Genomic DNA, 18,341 nt, shown 5'->3' on the forward strand with positions numbered 1-18,341 from the left:
GATTCTTCTATGTGGACCTGAAACCCAAGTGAAGTACAGCTGGCATTTGATATGCCAAAAGAAAAGTAGGAGCAAGCCAGAGAGATGATAGCATGCCAAACCCAATGCAGCATGCTACAGCTCCAAAGCAAGAAAACTAGTAAGGCTGCTGCCTTGGGGCACTTGAAGGTGAAGGAATGTATACTACACAGAAACCAGGGCAACAAAACTGGCAGAGAAGCCACTGATGCTTTATGCAGAACCTTAAAAAAAACCAAAAAAAACCCAAACAAACAAACAAACAAAAAAAACCACCACCAAAAATGTTAAAAATTTTAAAAGTTACAGCTTTGCAGCTTGTTCTACTATAGAAATGTCAATGGATTATTCTAAGTCAAACTCAGCGTATCCTTCCCTCTCTCCTCCCTCCACCCTCAACATTGTTGCTGCACAAGTTACATTGAAGGAAGCACAGGGTTCTTCCTTTGTTTGTGAGCAAGAAAAAGAAGTAAAAAAACAATTTCCACTCAACAACAAAACTAAACAAAAGCCAGGCTACTTAAAGTACTTAACATTCCCACACATTTACCCACTAACTTCAGATCTTTCAGCATAAAACCTAAACAAGGACAAAAGAGATTTAATATACACTCCTCCACAGATCCAGAGCAAAGAAAAATAAAAAGGCATAAAGGAACTCTGAGTGCTAGACAGCACTTTCAGTTTAACATCACCGTGACGCACAAGGAGAATGTCAGGGTTAAATTAGATACTACACTAGGAAAATATTCCCTGGAAAATAACATAGGTGTCCTATCTCTACTGGTAGGAAAACGCAGATTGAAACACTCAGTAACTTAAAGGTCCTTGCTTCTATTCTTTTTCAGCTCTTGTGTAATTTGTGCTGCAAGAGTCCTCTCCAGAGCAGGAGTTTGCCAAAGCATCCAAGCAATCTAGCAGGAGATACAAAAAGCTTCCTTTCCAACAACTGCACATTTATACCTCCCTTGTTTTTCTTCAGAATGGGAGTACTTTTGGGTTGGTTTGTTTTGGTTTTTTTTTTAGATGAATGGCTGGCAAATTTAAAGCCTTCTTCCTCAAAGTCGGTGGCCTATCACAACAAACATTACATAGGTCCAACTTTCTCACTCTTTTTATTGATTAGAACTTGATAATTTCTTTATATGCTCTGAATCTTAAGATACTCTAATCCTACATTGTTTTTCCACAGTGTAATGTTCTTAACAAGCCTTTCAAGGCTCTTTTCCAATACCTGCTTTCTTCTTCACAATCTCCCACAAAGCAAGATGAAAGTATACAGGAAAAGAAAAAACATTATCTACACCCTTGCCTTGAAAGTGCTGCTACCACAGTATAACTATGACCTCATTTTATTTAAACAGATCTCTTCTCATGTGCATTTGGGATCCAAATTATTTTAACGTTCCCCTAGAAGTCAATAAGCTTTTCTTGCACATTACTTTTGTCTACTCCAAATAGCCAGAGCACACAACAGAAAGCAAGTAAGTTGTTCTATCTCATTAAATACACTCTAGTTACATCCATTCAAACTACTAAAGGCAATGAGGTTGCACAGGAATCACCTAGGTCACCCTCTGAAGACAACAGAGTTACACTCTTTTAATGAAGACATAAATTTGGCCTGCAGAAGCTCATAGGAACACATGGTAAGAAAGCAATGCAGCTCACTTCCCTCTCCTTGGACAAATCACAAAGTCTCCCAGTAACAGGCTGAGGGGTTTTCTTTTCTTTGTTTAAAAACACAACTTTATTTCCTGTAAGAAGTATTGATAAAAGCACAGGCCTACAAATGCCTTTTTTCAGAGATATTTTTGGCACGTGTTGACTGAAATTGCCCTACAAGGTACTTCCAGTTCTAATTGAACACGAGGGCTTAACAAACAACTGATGAGCCACTTTAGAACAAACAGTATCCCCAAATGAAGGTAATCTGAATATAGCCCTGTTCCTGTTTTCTCTCACACTGTGGTGTTTCCTATCATTATAGCAGCTTTGGTCAAGACTGCAAGTGGAATTTAGGAACTGTTCCTCCCAGTGACGACTGCTTGTAATTAAGCCCTACTGATACTGCAGGGCTCAGCTTTCGTAAAGTTACAGGATGAACTCAAAACGCCTGCCATGTAATCATGTTATTTGAGTAAACTATGTATTTGTTTACTCTATTTTTAAAAAGTGAGAAGAGATCAGGGTTTGCTTTTGCTAATACTTGCTATCAGAAACACATGAACCCCATCATGACAGGTAAGAACAAAACGGGCAAGGATAATTTCACCGAGAGTCAAGGTATCCATTGACTCTTTGACATTACAGACTGTACTGTAAAAACTGATTTCAGTAAAAAAGTTCTTATGTACAGAATTTACCATTACAGGAATTTCTAAACAAAGTCAAAGTAAGTCAAGTTAACAACTTCAGCACGGCAATGACTGGCACACATGTAACGTCACTTCAGCAAGGAGAAGGAGATGGCATTCGACAGCCACCTCCTGCCAAAGTCCTCAACGGAGGTAAAACTGGTTCCAGCTTTCCTATAATGGCTTTAGTTCTACACTTGCATCTTTTCCATGGAGAAGTAACCCAGAAAGTTTGCGGGGTTTTGGTTTTATTTTGTTGGTTGTTTTGGTTATTTAAATCAACTGAGATGATTCTTTACTGGGTGGGGAGGAATCTATTTGTGTGGTAACTGGATAACTCATTATGTGGACTACACGCAACTAGAATAAAAGTTTAAGTTGCTAAAGAGCTTAAAATAAAACCACACAATTAAACCTGTACTTCAGAAAGAGGTAACAAAACCACACTATCTACTCAAATCTTACTTTTCTGGCAGTGGTTGGTGGTCCAGCAGCGGTAGTTGTACTCATTGTTAATAGATGTCTTCTCACACAATGGCTTCTCTTCCATTGTTCCTGGACACAAGTCCCCACATTCCTTTGGAGGTTTATTCCCAACGATGTAGTTATTGGACACTGCATCTAGGATGAGAGACCAGTCCACTGTGGAGAGGTAACACAGGTCAGAGTTCTTCTCAATCCGTATGGCCCCGCGGGTTATGTTCCTCAAGTTGTGAAGCCCAATCTCTTTAAGATTTGTCATTTCAAATATAACCAAGGCATAGTTGTAGAAGAGGTTCCTCCCACGAATGACTGTGAGGTTGGGGAAGAGATCACTGAGGCTTTCCAAGCCTGCCACACGGAACAGCAGCAAATAGTCAGTTATGACAGTGAGCTTTGGGAAGCGGAAGTTGCGGTAATCCTCTGCTTTAGAGATGAGCAGAATTTGAAGGAAACCCTCAATTACCGTACAGTTCTCCAGGCGTTTCAGCTCATGAATATCATTGCGAATGTCAACATTTGGCCCACAAACTGAAAATGTAAAAGGAGAAAAGAAAGTTAGTAAATAAGGCATTTTTAAGTCTTTTGAAATTGGAATGCAAGTAGGATATTCTAATCGCCATAAAATTTTTAGCTCCTTAATTAGGTTGCAATGTTAAAATAGGAAATGGGTACTTGATTTACACGTACATTGAATATTCATCTCATTTAACCTATGACTATAAACACTACCAGGACCAGCACAGAGACGCAAGCTATCTATATTCTGCAACAGACAGAGAAACGTTGTTTTATTATTGCTGTTGAAAAGAGCTGCATTAGATTGAAGAACATAAAGATAAACCAAATGCATTTGCACACTCCATTTCAAATTACATCATGGCATGTGTGACCAAACCAGGGGTTCAGCCACATGACTTCAAACAAGTTTGGCAATATAGAAAGTGATCCACTGGTCATTATGCTACTAATTTACCACCCACCCCCTTAAGATACATGCACATAAAGGGGAACCCTTTCCAGAAAATTACAACTTATTTCTCAAATCACTCTTTCTTCCCAGGGTCACAAGCTAAACTAGCCCTAATTCTTGAATGCTAGCCTTGCAACAGATCAGCAACAACACAAAATCCATGGAAAGCTGGTCAGCACTTCCTCCACTGTGACTGGGAAGAAAAGAAAGTGTTTGGACTTGTAGCTAATGCACTGAATTCCTGCTTGCATGTTCCACTGAACCAAGTTTCACTGATTTTGGCACCAAGATATAAAAAAATTTGAGGTCTGAGAAACACAGGATAAATTTATTTATCAGAACACACAGCATTACAGTGAGGAATTTCCCTTGAAAACAGCAGACTGAACTCAATGCACTCTCAAGAAAACAATGACCAAAAGGATTATTCCCTAATAAATCTATATATTAGGTCTTTCCATATTAGACATGTATCACAATAAAAATTTTAAAGGGGCTGGAAGAGAAGTGTACTAATAATGTAATAATTAGACACACATGATGCACTTTGATGTAAAACAAAGAACTAGGGAGCACAGAGAGCTGCTGTTCTTGGAAACCCTCAGAGTTGGTCTTCTGTGGAAAACATGGAAAAAGGATTCCCCAGAATAGATAGTAAGTTGCTTGTAAGCAAAGTAAAATGCCAATTTATTTAAACAACCCAAAACTTAAATAAATCCCAAGCAATTCAATTTTGTGGAAAGGTTCTCTTTTTATGCATGCTAGGCTTAATTATTTTAACACCACCTTTTCCTCAGACACGGAAAAGGTCTAAACAAACACTGCAGCCAAAAAACTTAAATTCTACCCCAGACAAATTGTCCAGAGATTCAGAAATTGTGCTGACAATATAAGGCAGTCCTTCCATCCCACAACACTTATCTAAGGCTAATAACTTAAGCTAACAAAGGATCCCGAACACGAGCGCACTAAAACCACAGCAACTCTAATATCTGACAAGGACTTAAAGACTTTTAAGTCTTTAAAAGACTAAAGAACTTTCTTGTTAGAGGGACAACGTAGAAAAATAGGGTGAGATCTTTGTTAAGAAACATCTGTTTTCTACACAAACTATTACCTAATCTTCCTTCTGTAAAGATCCAAGCTGAAAGCAGAGGCTATTAAAATGTGACTTGCTGCACCAGAAGCAGCTATGTGCAAGAAAGTTCATTCCCTAAACCTTTAAAAAAAAAAAAAAAAAAAACACTAATAAACACCAAACCTGATGTACCAACAGTAACACTTGGCCATCGTGACCACTGAGACAGGAAATCCCCGTTTTAGTATATACTGACTACAGAACAATTGCATACTACTGCCTGGAATACGGGTCAAGGCTTTAACTTCAGGAAAACATTAAAGAAGGTGAATGGGTAGGCACTACCCAGATTTAGAAGCCAGATGGGAGAAGGGGAATGTTAAAGAACTCCAAGACAGTACATCTGATAAGAGATGTTCTGGTCATGTGCAGCAGAACTACGGGCTTGTCTCCTGAATCTGTAGGAAAGACAACCTCAATCCAGATTAAATTCCTTTAATAAACTGGTACCCACATCTTGCTTTCAACTTCTGAAATTTTCTTCTAAAGCAACCATCCCTCCACCCACCCTCAAGGGACAGTGCCCTCTGCCCAAAGCACAGCCCGACAGTAACATGAGTATATTTACATTTCAACATTGGGCTTCTCTTTTTTTAAAAAGGCAAGTTAGAACACACAATGTTTTTCCATTGAACTATTTTGTTTTCTGTCCCTACCTGCTGGCAGGACAAGGTGAACAGTATGGTTCCTGTTATGGCAAAGCAAAAGTAGCAAAATTTATTTTACTGCCATAAAATTTTAGAAAGCCTAACTGCTCCAAGCCCTTTATTTTGTTAAAGAAATAAAATTTGCACTTGCGCTGACATTTTGTAGGCAAGGTTCCAGAGTGATGGGTTTAAAAAACAGCTGAGTTACAATACCCTAAAGAACAATTTGTAAGAGAAATGGCAGCAACCATCAACTAAAGCATTATATATCTGCTCGTGCATCTATTCTGAGGCTGGGCTTTAAAAGTCATATTGCTTTTAGCTTTATGTTTGTTTCAGCTTGAAAGTTACTTAATTTTAGATATTTAATGCTTTTATAAATCAATGAGATTTCTAGAACTTTATGGCAAAAGTATGCACTCACTTGCCTCAATTATGAAACATCATCCCCTTAATACAGAAAAGGATAAAGTCCAGTGGGCTCTAATGTTAGAAATTGATTACAGATGAGCGTGCTGTTGACATTTTTGATTTAAGAACTTATTAGTTCATCTAGTGAGTTACGTTTTGCAGAACTTCATGCACGTAATGAGAACTGCAGAGACCCAAACATGAAATAGGACAAGGATCTTGGTCCATACTGATATTTGGAAAAAAAAAAAAAGTTCCAATTAAAACAGATTTTTTTAAAAGAAATTTTATTAAAGTTCACATTGTTCACAGAAGTTAATTATACCACAATACATCATCTTTTTCTCACGTTCTTCTTGCTACCCTGAAAAGGATTATATGAAAAACAAATTAATCAGAGCTCAAAGTCAACTACAATTTCCATCTGGCTGTGCTGTGTTTTCTTTGGATCTCATTTTAGAGAAAGCGTATAGGGACTTACAATATAAACTGGTCTGTCAGACACAATCAAGTGCACATAAAACGCTCTTCAGAGCATTTATATTCCATTTAACAGTTTTTTATATTCCAGCTTATCGAGCTTTTTAAATATGACTAGTACAACTTACCTTTGTTTCATGTTCAATTCAAAACTGGAAATTAACTACCATGTATTTATTTTGCTCACTAACACAAAATAAAAATGCAACATCTGTTTATTACCCTGCCCCAATAGTTTTGGGTAGATTATAAACACCCAGGATAATTACCAATAGGCAGATTCATGCTGTTTTCATTCAGCTGCTTACAGATTTCCAAGCCTTTCCTTAAACAGCCTACCATTTTTCAGACTTATTCTAAATTAAGCACCTAATTCTGAATGAGAAGTTAGTTCTTTAAAGAAATATATTTATTTGTTTAAAAACTAACTCCCCAATACAGTAAAATACCACAGAGAAGCAATGCATTCTTTACCTAGACGAACACAAATGCCTCCCTGGAAGCAGCACTTTAGTCCAAAGTACTGAGCTTCACCTACTATCCAACAAGAAGCCCATTTGTGCTCTTTTTTTCTGGAAGCATTCCGGGGCAAGCTGCAGGGCATGTAAATTTCCACAGATAACAGAAAAACCCACTCCACACTAAGGTGCTTCTGAGGACCTGCAGACCATTCCTAGTCAGAGGACAGATCCAAGCTGATCATGTAACCAAGATGGGGTCAATGAACTACCAGGAAAAATGATTGCACATAACAGGTTCATACGATTAGAGTAATTAACATGACCCGCAGTCTATTCCTTGATCTGGCAGAATCTCCTGGCAAGTCTCCTTTCTAAGTGCTGCTCCAGGCTGGGGCACCAAGGAGCTGAACAGAGGCTGTGAGCAAACATTGCACAGCACATGGGTAGTGAGTTGATTCTACTGAGTACACACAGATTGGGCAGACTAAAGCAAAGCTGTGTGTGACACAAAGAGCTCAGACTACAGTGATCCAGTAGTTTCTTCTCGACCTTAACTGTGATTTGCTAATGTTCATTTTAATCATAAAAAACCCCATTCTGACATGGAGAAGAACCTTGCCACCTTGAGAAACACCTGCTATTTAATCACCATCTACCATCAAATAATAATTTACTCCATGCAGCAGGTCTTTATTCTTTTTCTATATCCACTAGTTATTTCAGGTCACTAGCTACTCCTAAAAGGACTTGCCTGTTGCCCTTTAGTGTTTTGAAGGAAACCTTTTTGCAAAATGGCATGCTACGAAAGACAAATCAGCAGAAAGCCTGCTGTTCAACATTCAGCCTATAATATAACTTCTGCTTGCTACAGCATGTCACAGCTGTACATATATTCATAGCAGTTAATTCATTATCAATACTAAGGTGTTAGAGGGCAGGATTGACAGTTCACATTCACTGTTTTTAATAAGAGAAGAATTCATTTCCTACAAGAAAACATTTCATCATGGTATAGTTCTTGCTTCCAAATTTTGTATTCCTCCCAGTTACTCCACTTAGAAGTTCTAAAGAAACACAACTGTTTAGGTTTTTCTTGAATAAAATACACACCTTCACATTTTAAGCCTTGTCTTTGGCCCTTTACTGTTTCAGATAGTGTTAAAAGGTTGTACTACACTGAATGGTCTCAGTATCCTCTCAACTAGCCAGAAGTTGAAGATGGAGCAACCATCACCATCTGGCACTGTCAACACCAGAAAGTATGAGACAAAGCAGCACCAAGGCAGCTCTCAGTCATCAAGTCAATCCAGCACAACCTTTTCACAAGTCTAAGGCCTTTTCAACCTAAGTCGGTTCCAGCTGGGTCAGGCTTACCCTAGCAACAGAGACTTGTTCAGCCTGTGCAGTCATTTACCCCTCTCTGAAATGAGAATCAGGATCCTGCTTGCCATTAACATCTAACTAGCAACCTTGAAACGAACCCATTCACCTTTCTCCTGTTTTGTATATTCACAGTGTGCTACCAAAACAAGTTATGATCTCCCTTTGTTTCCCCTCTTCTGACTTCCCTTCTGTGAAAATTGTTTCCTTTAACTTCAGAGTAGAGACGCAAAGCTTTATCTTAAATGAGGAGCCTGGATACCTTCAGTTTTTCCATTTAAAAAAAAAAAAAAAAAAAAAAAACCACCATCCCCTTACACTGGTTGCTGAATGCAAGCGCTGAAGTTACGGAAGTTGATCTAATTCCATATCGTCTTCCTGCTCAGGGGTTAAAACACCCATTCTGAGGACAAATTCTGTGATCCACAAGGTTCAAGAGGGTTCTTTTAAGGGAGGGCATGAGGTTGCTCAACTTCTCATCTACCCTGAAATTTTGTACAGTGGTAACAAATACAGTATGTTACCATCAGCCCTGGAAGATTTCCTATACAAAGAAGGAACTACAAGGCTTAATAAAAAAAAAAAAATTGTGGCTAGTTCTACTTTTAGAGAGTAGCTTGCTCACACCACCACAAGAAAAATCTCACTTCGCCAATAATGGCTTTTTCTGAGCACACTCCACTTGAATGACAGGTCTGCTTTTCCAAACAGCTACTGCTACTATCTGGTCAGCTAAGAGCTGATGTTACTGAATACAGTAACATTGCTCTCTCCCAAACTCCTCTAATGAAAGAGGCTTGACCACATCATCCTTCAGTAATGTCAGCTCAGAGCTGTGGGTCTTTCTGGGAGATCAGCACACCTTCTGAACAGTGTTGTTATTTATTCCCAACATAGTCACTTCCTTTTCATCATGTGTTTTTTAGTTTTTATCTATGGCAAGTCGTTATTAAAAAAAAAGGGTCCAGAGCAACTACTGAATATGGCTGCAGTCCAGCAGCCCTCATCCCAGATCCACAGCATGCAGCACCCTTTTTAAGACAAGCATCTCCAGTGTTACCATCCCTCTCTCGTAACAACAAAGAACACGTTTACTGCATTGGGTAGATTTAGATCTGCATAACGTACAATGGTCTGCATATTGAGATGTTTACTATATACTGGATCAACTCAATAGAAGTGTTGTCTGGCACATTGGAAAAAACCCAATGGCTCAAAAAAATTCCTTGCAGACACTTGAAGGTTAAAGAACAACTTTGGCTGATGACAGCATCCTAATCTCCATGTTATCTGAAAAATTGGTTTGAATCAGGTTAGGAAGAAGTAACTAAACATACAATAAAGCCCGTCAGCAGATTTAAAAGGAGCTTCTTTTCTACACAACTGCAATTGCTCAGAAGAGAAGCAGAAGGACACATCAGTGGAAACAGAGAGGGAATACTCTGAAAATGTTATGCCCATACAGATTATAAACAGGGAAAAGTAAAACTTGACCTTAACCTCTCTCTTCATTCTTACTGCTAAGTATTTTGCTTAAGAAAACCATCAGGACTGTTACAGCCCTGAAGAAGAAAAATCTTTAAGTGTTCTTATTCAGTCATCGCTGAACAGAGAGGTACTGCAGTCCATGGCTTGGTCTTAAGCCTAGTTTGTTCCTGTAGTTTCACTCCAAGACTTAGAAGGCAAAAGTAGAAAGACTGAGAAGGAACTGATTAGCAACCACGATTTCCCTTCAAGCCCATGAAAAGTTTCAGCATAGTTGCACTATCTGCAGATGCAGGGAGAAAAAATTACTACAGAAGCCTAAGGATTCTTTAATTGCATACTATGCAAAGAAGAAATTAAATGTGGAGTTCACAGAAATCAGTGGTTGGAGAGACTGCTTATGACACTTTACATTAACACAGGATTCCACCACCCACTGAGCTCTTGGGTTTGCCTTCGTAGTGACACTATGAATGAAATGTATATTTTAGCATCTTTAATGTACTTACACAACCTCCCACTAAATTTCTGTACTCTCTAAGCTCACCTATCCAGCATGTGTCACATCAATCACTAGATCTCTTCCCGAGGAAGCCAGCTTCTGTACTGCCTCTTGGGAAGTCAGAACTGGTAACAAGGAGGGAACTAAATCTACACCACATGATTCATGCTGCCTCCCTAACCACTGAACTATTCCTCTTCATCAAATATGCTACATAAACTGCTTTACGTTTACCAAGATTTTATGAAGTTACATCTCGGGGGGGGGGGGGGGGGGGGGGGGAGATAAAAGGCACCCCACACCCCAGAAAACGTCAACCTTTTCAGCTTTTGCTAAGCAAGTCCATTATCAAATTTCAACATCTGTATTTCTAGCACTAGTACAACGCTGCCATCTTTGGCTTGCAAAACAATGAAACAGAATACTCAAACCCAAACAAAAACCAACTGTTTCCATTTGAATATGCTTGTTTACACATCTAAGGCCCAGGAAGAGGGCTTGGGGGTTTTCTTCATTTAATTAAAAGTTAAGCTTTTTAAAGGACAAAGCCAGACCACTGTGATCTTCTAAACACTCAAGGGACTGGAGATTATATTGCAACGTAGCTTGTAATTTCTGAGAAATATAGTCTATTATCATTAATTTACTTTGTGTCACTCATCACTCCTAACAACCTTTTACAGAATTCTTCTCTCCCAGATTTGGAAGGAAAGTGGTGTCACAAGAGGCCAATCAAATTTGGTGCAAATACCTTAAAAAGTAACTGTATTCCCCTTCTCCACACATGTTCTCGTTGTCTCCCAGAGCCCTTAGAAAAATACACACATCCTACTTCAATTTTCTCTTTTACCACTCTACTAACTATATATTTCAAATCCAAGGGCCACTGTGTTACCAAGCTGACCAGAACAAAACATTCACAAAAATAACACACAGAAGGACTACAACCCACATCACAAACTCAAACTAGCTCTGCCTTTTTGCTCTTGCAATTTCAGCTGTCATTGGCTAAAGATATCTCTGGCATTGCTGCTTTCCATGAACTTCATCCAACTTCCCCATAAGTTTACACAAAAAAAATTTCAGAATAAATCACATCTCTGTCCCTCACCTCACTTGCTTTCTCTCTGTCAACATTTTACTTTGAATGTTAACAGGAACAGCAGCTTAGCAAAAATGGAGCCAACAAAATGAACTGAATCCCTTTAATAATATTGATTGATGCCTTCTCTACACGGTTCACCAGAGCAAGCGGGTCGAGATTTAGCCTAGCTCACGTGAAAGCATCCTCATGACAAAGTCATCCCAAAATTGATCCTCTCTCACCAAGACTGCACTGACCCAGCACATCCCTCAGGGGTTCCTCTGAAGTCACATCTGTTACCCCCTACTACTGAAATAGCATAACATGAGTGGCTCAGTTGGCATGGATTTCTCATCGTCCTCATGGGTACATAGGGCAAAAATGGAGGAAGATACTGTGCAGCTAATAACATTGAAGTGGCTGAGCCCCAGAACCCCTGGCTATCAAAGCAAGTAAAAGTAGCACCAAACTTTTAACACTGATCTGTAGTGCCCAGGTTATGGACAATGCCTGCAAGATTCTCTGCCACTCAACCAGAGAAGAAGAAGAAAGATAAAAAGCTAACAGAAAGATCAAACCTACAGTAAATTTCTCACCCATTAATGCCCAGTATAAGTCAAACACTGAAAGCCATTGTTTGAGCATTATGGTTGGAGCTGAACACTCAAACCTCTGGCGAGATGCTTCTGTGTATTTACAAGGAAGGGAAAGCTGTTTGAAGCACCAGCTGAATGCAACTCCAGAATAATTCCATGAACTACATTGCAACACTTCAGAGTTACAGTATGGTCAAGTTTGCCAGCTTGTGAGAAAACTGACAAAGTCAAACAAACAAAAAAAAAAAAAACCTGCAGAAGAAAGCAGGTAATGCCTAAATCTCTAAAGATGAGCTCCATCCTCACAGGAAGAAAGACAGACTTCAAACCTTTGCACTCTTTCTTACCCTGCATTATCACTTTTCTGACAGCACCACAAAATGAGAGCATGCCATTCTACACAAAATACGCAACACAAGTGAGTAGATGCTGTGTTATGATCAATAACTATGAGAGTAAAATATTTTTTTAACTATGATACTAATGTTTAAACCTTATCCCAGTAGCTTCAGTCTAATGCCCACTAAAGCAAAAATGGAAGACTGAAATTACAAGCTGTTTATAACACTGAATTTATGTTTCAAAATCTGTGATGACAATAGAGCTTAACAGAAATCGTGTCTCCTGGGGACTGTTCTTCTCCACCTTTAAAAAAAAATATTTGTGTGCATTATTTTATTCATTTATTTTTAAAACAATTGTCTACACATCCAAGTGACTCAGCAACTGGCTGACAGAAACCTACGGGATATACACTTAGGTAGTCGGGATAACCAGCCAATTCTTCCAGAACGAAAATTCATCATGTGGCTGCGCTCAGCAACTCACATTTAGGGAGACTTCACTATGCTTTTAGCTGCCTGCCGAGTTGCCATCCTGCAGTAATCTAGGAAACCTGCCACTCTTTGAAGTTTGGGGGGATATTTTTTTTTTTTTTAATTTTTAACAAATGACCGGCCAGCCAGGCCAGATCATTTAGGCTTCATTAGAAGCAAATTGACAAAACAGTATCGTAACATATAATTGCATCCATAATGGTCAGCAAAAGGATTTAATAGAGAATTATCAGGAAGTTATACTTAGATCCACAGAAAAATTAGAAGTCTGATGCAATTACTCTTAACAATAAGCAACACATGGCCCTACTACCCTGTGCTAACCATCTCTTCTATGATGAAACACAGAAATCCTACATTCTCTGGCCTTCCGTAGTAATGTTTCTGTTTTAACAAACTGAACTAAGACTTCCATTAATCCCCTATTTCCACCTGAACAGAGATTTAAGATAGTGTAAAAAAAAAAAAAATATATATCTCATTGCACAGAAGAAAAAAAATAGTGCTATCAAACTTCTTATAACAGAACAGGGAGCCCTCCCACCCCTCCCTTCACATGGCAGCTACACAGCTTAAAATCACATAGGTCATGCCATAACCTGCTTTCTCAAGGCAGTTAAAACATGATCAACTTGCAATCCCCAAAAAGGGCTTTAAAGGTGTTCAGTTACATATATGCAGGTGCTGTGGGGCTTTCCAGTCATGAGCTAACCAGATTGAAAAAAGAACCTTCCTCTCCAAATACAAGGTAAAACACGTGGGTTGGCACCAGGGACAAGGTGACTAGTAGTTCAGGTCTTATCAATCAAAAACAGTTGCACCAGAACACAATTTAAGGCAAATATAAACCAAAGTAGCTATACCAGTAGGAGTTCTTACGTGAACCTGCTTTTCTGGCCAATTGGATGCGCTTTTGACTCACTTTTAATATCACAAACACAGCCCAAACAAGGAAAGTGCCCTCTATACTAGATAGTAGAACAGCAGCATTCACACACAGTATTTATTGTCTCAGAGGCATCACAGCACAATAACCGGGGTGGGGGCGAACAACCACAACCTCTGTGATACCAGTCAAGGTGAGTCTCACCACAAACAAAGCACACTTAATGCACACAGGTGAGAAGCAACCAGATAAACAGGGTTAAGCATGGAAAACTAGGCACAGTCAACTACCAGAACTCCAAGGTTTTCATTTCTCTGAAGATAAAGAAAAGCTTCCAATCCTAAGTATAGGGCTTTCAACTTATCTATGCAGATGATCTGTTCAGTAATTAATTGACATTCACTGTAAAATAGTGAAAATAAAAATAAATAAAAAGAATATGAAAACTAAATATACATCTTGTTAAAAAAAAGTGTCAACAGTGGTTTATTATTCCCAGTTGCTTGTCCACACTTGGCTTTTAAGTTCAGGGTGACATTTCAGCCCATACTCTCTCCATCTTACATTTATATACTGCCGAAGACATTGGATTTCCAACCCTACATACAGTTTTTAGACACTGCCTATAAGCACTGTGGGTGATGCACAATGTTATAATTCTGGTTAACAAAATGGTTTAGGTATTTAATCAGCCTAGCTGTACTGAGTTCTATTGCTTGGCAACTGCAATTATTGTCACAGTACCCACTTTTATTAGAAGAGGATTGGAATGGCAGAGCAAGCAGGAGAATTACTTTTCATCCTCTGGCAGGTACTTCTGGGAGAGCCTGGGATGCAAAAGGTTGCCCTAATGCATTTCTAACAAATCCACCCATGATAAAGCAGGGGGTTCAACTGGGTGAGAGAAATACAGCAACAGCACATTTCATTTAGCAACTCATCATCAGGGATTATCTATTCTGCTCCCTTCTGAGCCAAAACTGCAGGGAAGAGTGTTGGAAGAAAGGTATGCAAGAAGTTACAGGAGATGTGACTTAAAGGCAAACCAAAGAGCAATATCAAATCTGAATGCTTGAGACACTCCCAACTTTAGGACCCTCCCTTTACTGGGATCTGCAGCTGCACACACTTGTTCCAGTAGGTACATCTAGGCAAGGCCGAGATGGAGATCTTGGTCGTCATCATTATTTTTACCCTATACCTTGCATACACAACCCACTCCTAGCTAAAGATACAGCTGGAGAACATATACTTAAGCTGAATTTTGCCAACTCCCTGGTATTATTTCACTATTTGTTCTGGTCATGAAGATGACGACAGAAAAAATTACAAGAAATTTCAGCTAGAAAGAAGAGGTGGATAACATCAAGGACAGAAAAACAACCAAGTGAAAGAACAGAACAGTGGAATAGCTCTTAACTAATGCGATTCAATCACTAAGTTTCAGTTGTCACTTAAATACATAAACATAATATTCTGACACAAAATGAAAGTTAACTATTTCAGTTTGCCTTTATATTTCGGGGGGGGGAAAGTTGGTTGGTTTTTTTTAAGTTTATTGGGATTTATAACTACTGAACGATGCTGATTTTTCACTAAAAATGGCTTCTCTCTTCACTTGGTACTTTTGCCTGTTGAGCAAGTCTGTTTCTTCAGCAAACTGCTCTGTCTTTGTTAAAAAGTGTCCACTACTTACTATTTAAATTATTATAGTAAGTATATTTATAATTAACCTATGATAAGAAATTTTTCCTTAGAGAACTTACTAAAAATTACTTTAAACAATGAACCTTATCCACTGCAACAAGAGGAGGAGCTAGACAGAACAAGGGAAGCAAAAGAAACCACATGAACCCTGTAATACACTCTTAAATATATGAACCTGAATGACATATTCTTTAGTTTCATTGCATTCTGAAACTCCTTTATCTTGAGTAACAATACAGCCACTCTGTATTGTGCAAGACAGACAAAAAATATTACGTGATGTTCACTAGCTACCATCTCTCAGAGGGACCACCAACAGAAATAATTCTGCACATCTCCACAAAACAGAAACTGTTGTATGGGCAGAAGCTGCTCACAAGACTTCAGAATTAGGCTACAGGATCGCATCAAAGAAAATCTCTCTCTGGATCCAGACTACTTTAAACAAAGCTTTGGCAAGACCACTTCCTTTGGACAAAAGAAAGGTTTCACCAAGCTCTGAAATCCCAGACCTTATTATAGCATCCTGCTTCTCCCCCCGGCTAATGTATAGTAAAACCAGCTGCCAATCCTGTAAGGTAAAGGGAGAATCTAATCTCCGCTGCAAAGGATGTGCCACCACAGCCACACCACCCCCACCACCTCCCCCCCCAAAAAAAAAGTTCTTCTGCCTGTAGTTATGATTTGCCTGCCCAAACAACATTAAGTCACACCAGCCAAACAGCTCCTGCCAACATAAACTGCACCTATGGGGCGGATGTTCGATGGCATAACTACATGGGCTAACAGTGCCACATAGACATTTAAACACAGCTATACTGCAAAGCTTTAAACTAAGTCTGATCTGAGAAATAAAAACATAAATTAACAGAACAGAAAAGAGCATAGGTAAAAAGGATCTGAACAGGAAGACATATTAAAAAAAAAAACCAAAACAAAACACAAAACTCTTTTCCAGCTGCTAGCTTGAAGGCAAAAATCATCTGGAGAGTACAGCTGATGGACAGTCCTTGGCCTTGCCTCACTTGTCTGACAGCTCTACTGGCCTCTCATTGCTGTTGTGACAGAAAACCATGGTATTTGTGCAAGGCTAGCTGGTTGCATGTTAAGAAAACATACCTGAGCAGACTGTGCTTTACTTTACCACATGCCAGCCAGCTTCATTCAACACTAGATTCAGAAACCAGGACTTAGTCTCCTTATTTCCTCCACAGTTAACCAGCAATTTAGGACACTGAGAAGTCGTGAATTCACAAACTGCCCCCAGATCTGTGAAAGGTCACATACTGTCTTTAACAGAAAATTTTCTAGTCTGCTTTGGAAAAGGCAACCGCCCAAAAAAGGGAGTCCACCAGTGTCAGGAACAACTGCATTGGGTAGCACCACAGCCACAGCCATCTCTGGTGTCCTCTGTGGACGATAAAAGCAGACTTGTCCCCATCAACATCTTCCCTTCCCATACTCAGACTGCCAGGAGACATCTACCTGCCCTTCCTTCTCGCTCTCTTTTTGCTCTCTACTTGCCCAAGACACTGGCTCACCTTGACACAGCCAACAGCTGCCACAGTGTAAAATGCTTCTGTGCACCCCTGCATTAGGCCTGATAAAAGTCACACGTTAGTGTCCAAGCTGCTCCAGTTCTGCCCAGCATCTTTGCAAAAGCCCATACCTATTAGCCACCTCAGCTGAGGCAAAGCTGCAAACTAGAAAGTCAACATAAAGACATGCTTCCAAGCTACATTTGGTACAGAGGACATAGGAAGACAGTATTCTGTAAACAACACTGAAGGGTCATGGTTTAGTCTCAATTCAGATACCTAAAGTTGAGTTAAACCAAAGAAGAAAATAAAAAACAGCACAGGCAAATCAGAACAGAACTAAAGTGCTGAAGTCACTTCAGTTATGCTGAAGTCTAAACGATCTCGTTTCCAACCCAAGTCACATTTTGATATTCCTCGCCAAATTAATCCAAAAATCCCAACTAAGACAACTTGTGCAGGAAAAGGGAAAAAAAAAGAAAAAACGGTAGTCTAAAGTAACACACAGGTCAGCGTTCCTCTTTAAAATGCAACACATGGAATAGCCTCTACTCAAAAGAAGCTTATAAACAGAACAGATAAAAACAAAGAATTAAAAAAAAAAAAAAAAAAAGACTCCAAAGCAATCCTTTTTTTGGTGTGAATATGTACACCCCCATGCTGGGGGAGGTGAGCAAGAGACAGGGAGGGGTCTTTGTGGAGATGGTTAACTTACAACAAAAAGAGAGTAGCTAGTGAACAGATCAAGTGAGCTCCAGTCCTATTAACCCGTCCAAAGGATGACATTTTATCTGAAAGGCTAGTCAAAAGGAAGTAACGAAGAAGATATCCATTAAAAAACAAAAAGCAGGTCTGAGCACAGAGCCAGCAACAAGACTGCACCAAAACTTACAAATGAAGTGTAAAACTTCAGACTTTGTAGTCCTGCTGCCAAGGAATTATTTACCACATGACAATCAATATTACAATACACACAGAGTTATGTATTTTTATCTCAACCTCTATTTGACCCAGTGGGAGCTACAGACACTTTCTCACACTAATTCACATTCTTCAAGGACAGTAAAGATGGGGGGGGAGGAGTTGGAAGCATTTCAGGTTCTGTCTCCTTTCAGCCCATTTCCACTAAATGGTACCAAAACTATCTTAAGAGAAACAGTTCAGAAGAGATTTGTGCTTCTTGAGCACCTGATCAGTAAAGCAAAATACTTCAGGATCACAGCAAGAGGCTTCATTCATGCAATAAGCCAAGCCCCTCATTGTGCTGTAAGTCCTTTCAAGTCCTTGCCCTTCCTTCATTGCATCAAAAGCAAAGCATCTTTTAAAAATTCCTCTGAAAGGCCTGATCAAGTGCCTAAACTT

The 18,341-nt window shown here is 39.3% G+C and overlaps 1 protein-coding gene across 4 annotated transcripts in view; it reads right to left on the reverse strand.

Moving 5' to 3' along the window:
* The window catches only part of IGF1R (insulin like growth factor 1 receptor), a 196,383-nt gene that overhangs the window by 160,488 nt on the left and 17,554 nt on the right, over positions 1-18,341 (reverse strand). For all 4 annotated transcript variants that reach the window (XM_030013687.1, XM_030013686.1, XM_030013685.1 and 1 more), the window contains exon 2: positions 2,841-3,386. In XM_030013687.1, the coding sequence (XP_029869547.1) occupies positions 2,841-3,386 (546 nt within the window). The remainder of the gene's footprint in view (positions 1-2,840; positions 3,387-18,341) is intronic.

This window comes from Aquila chrysaetos, chromosome 5 (assembly GCF_900496995.4).
Source record: "Aquila chrysaetos chrysaetos chromosome 5, bAquChr1.4, whole genome shotgun sequence".
Taxonomy (NCBI): Eukaryota; Metazoa; Chordata; class Aves; order Accipitriformes; family Accipitridae; genus Aquila; species Aquila chrysaetos.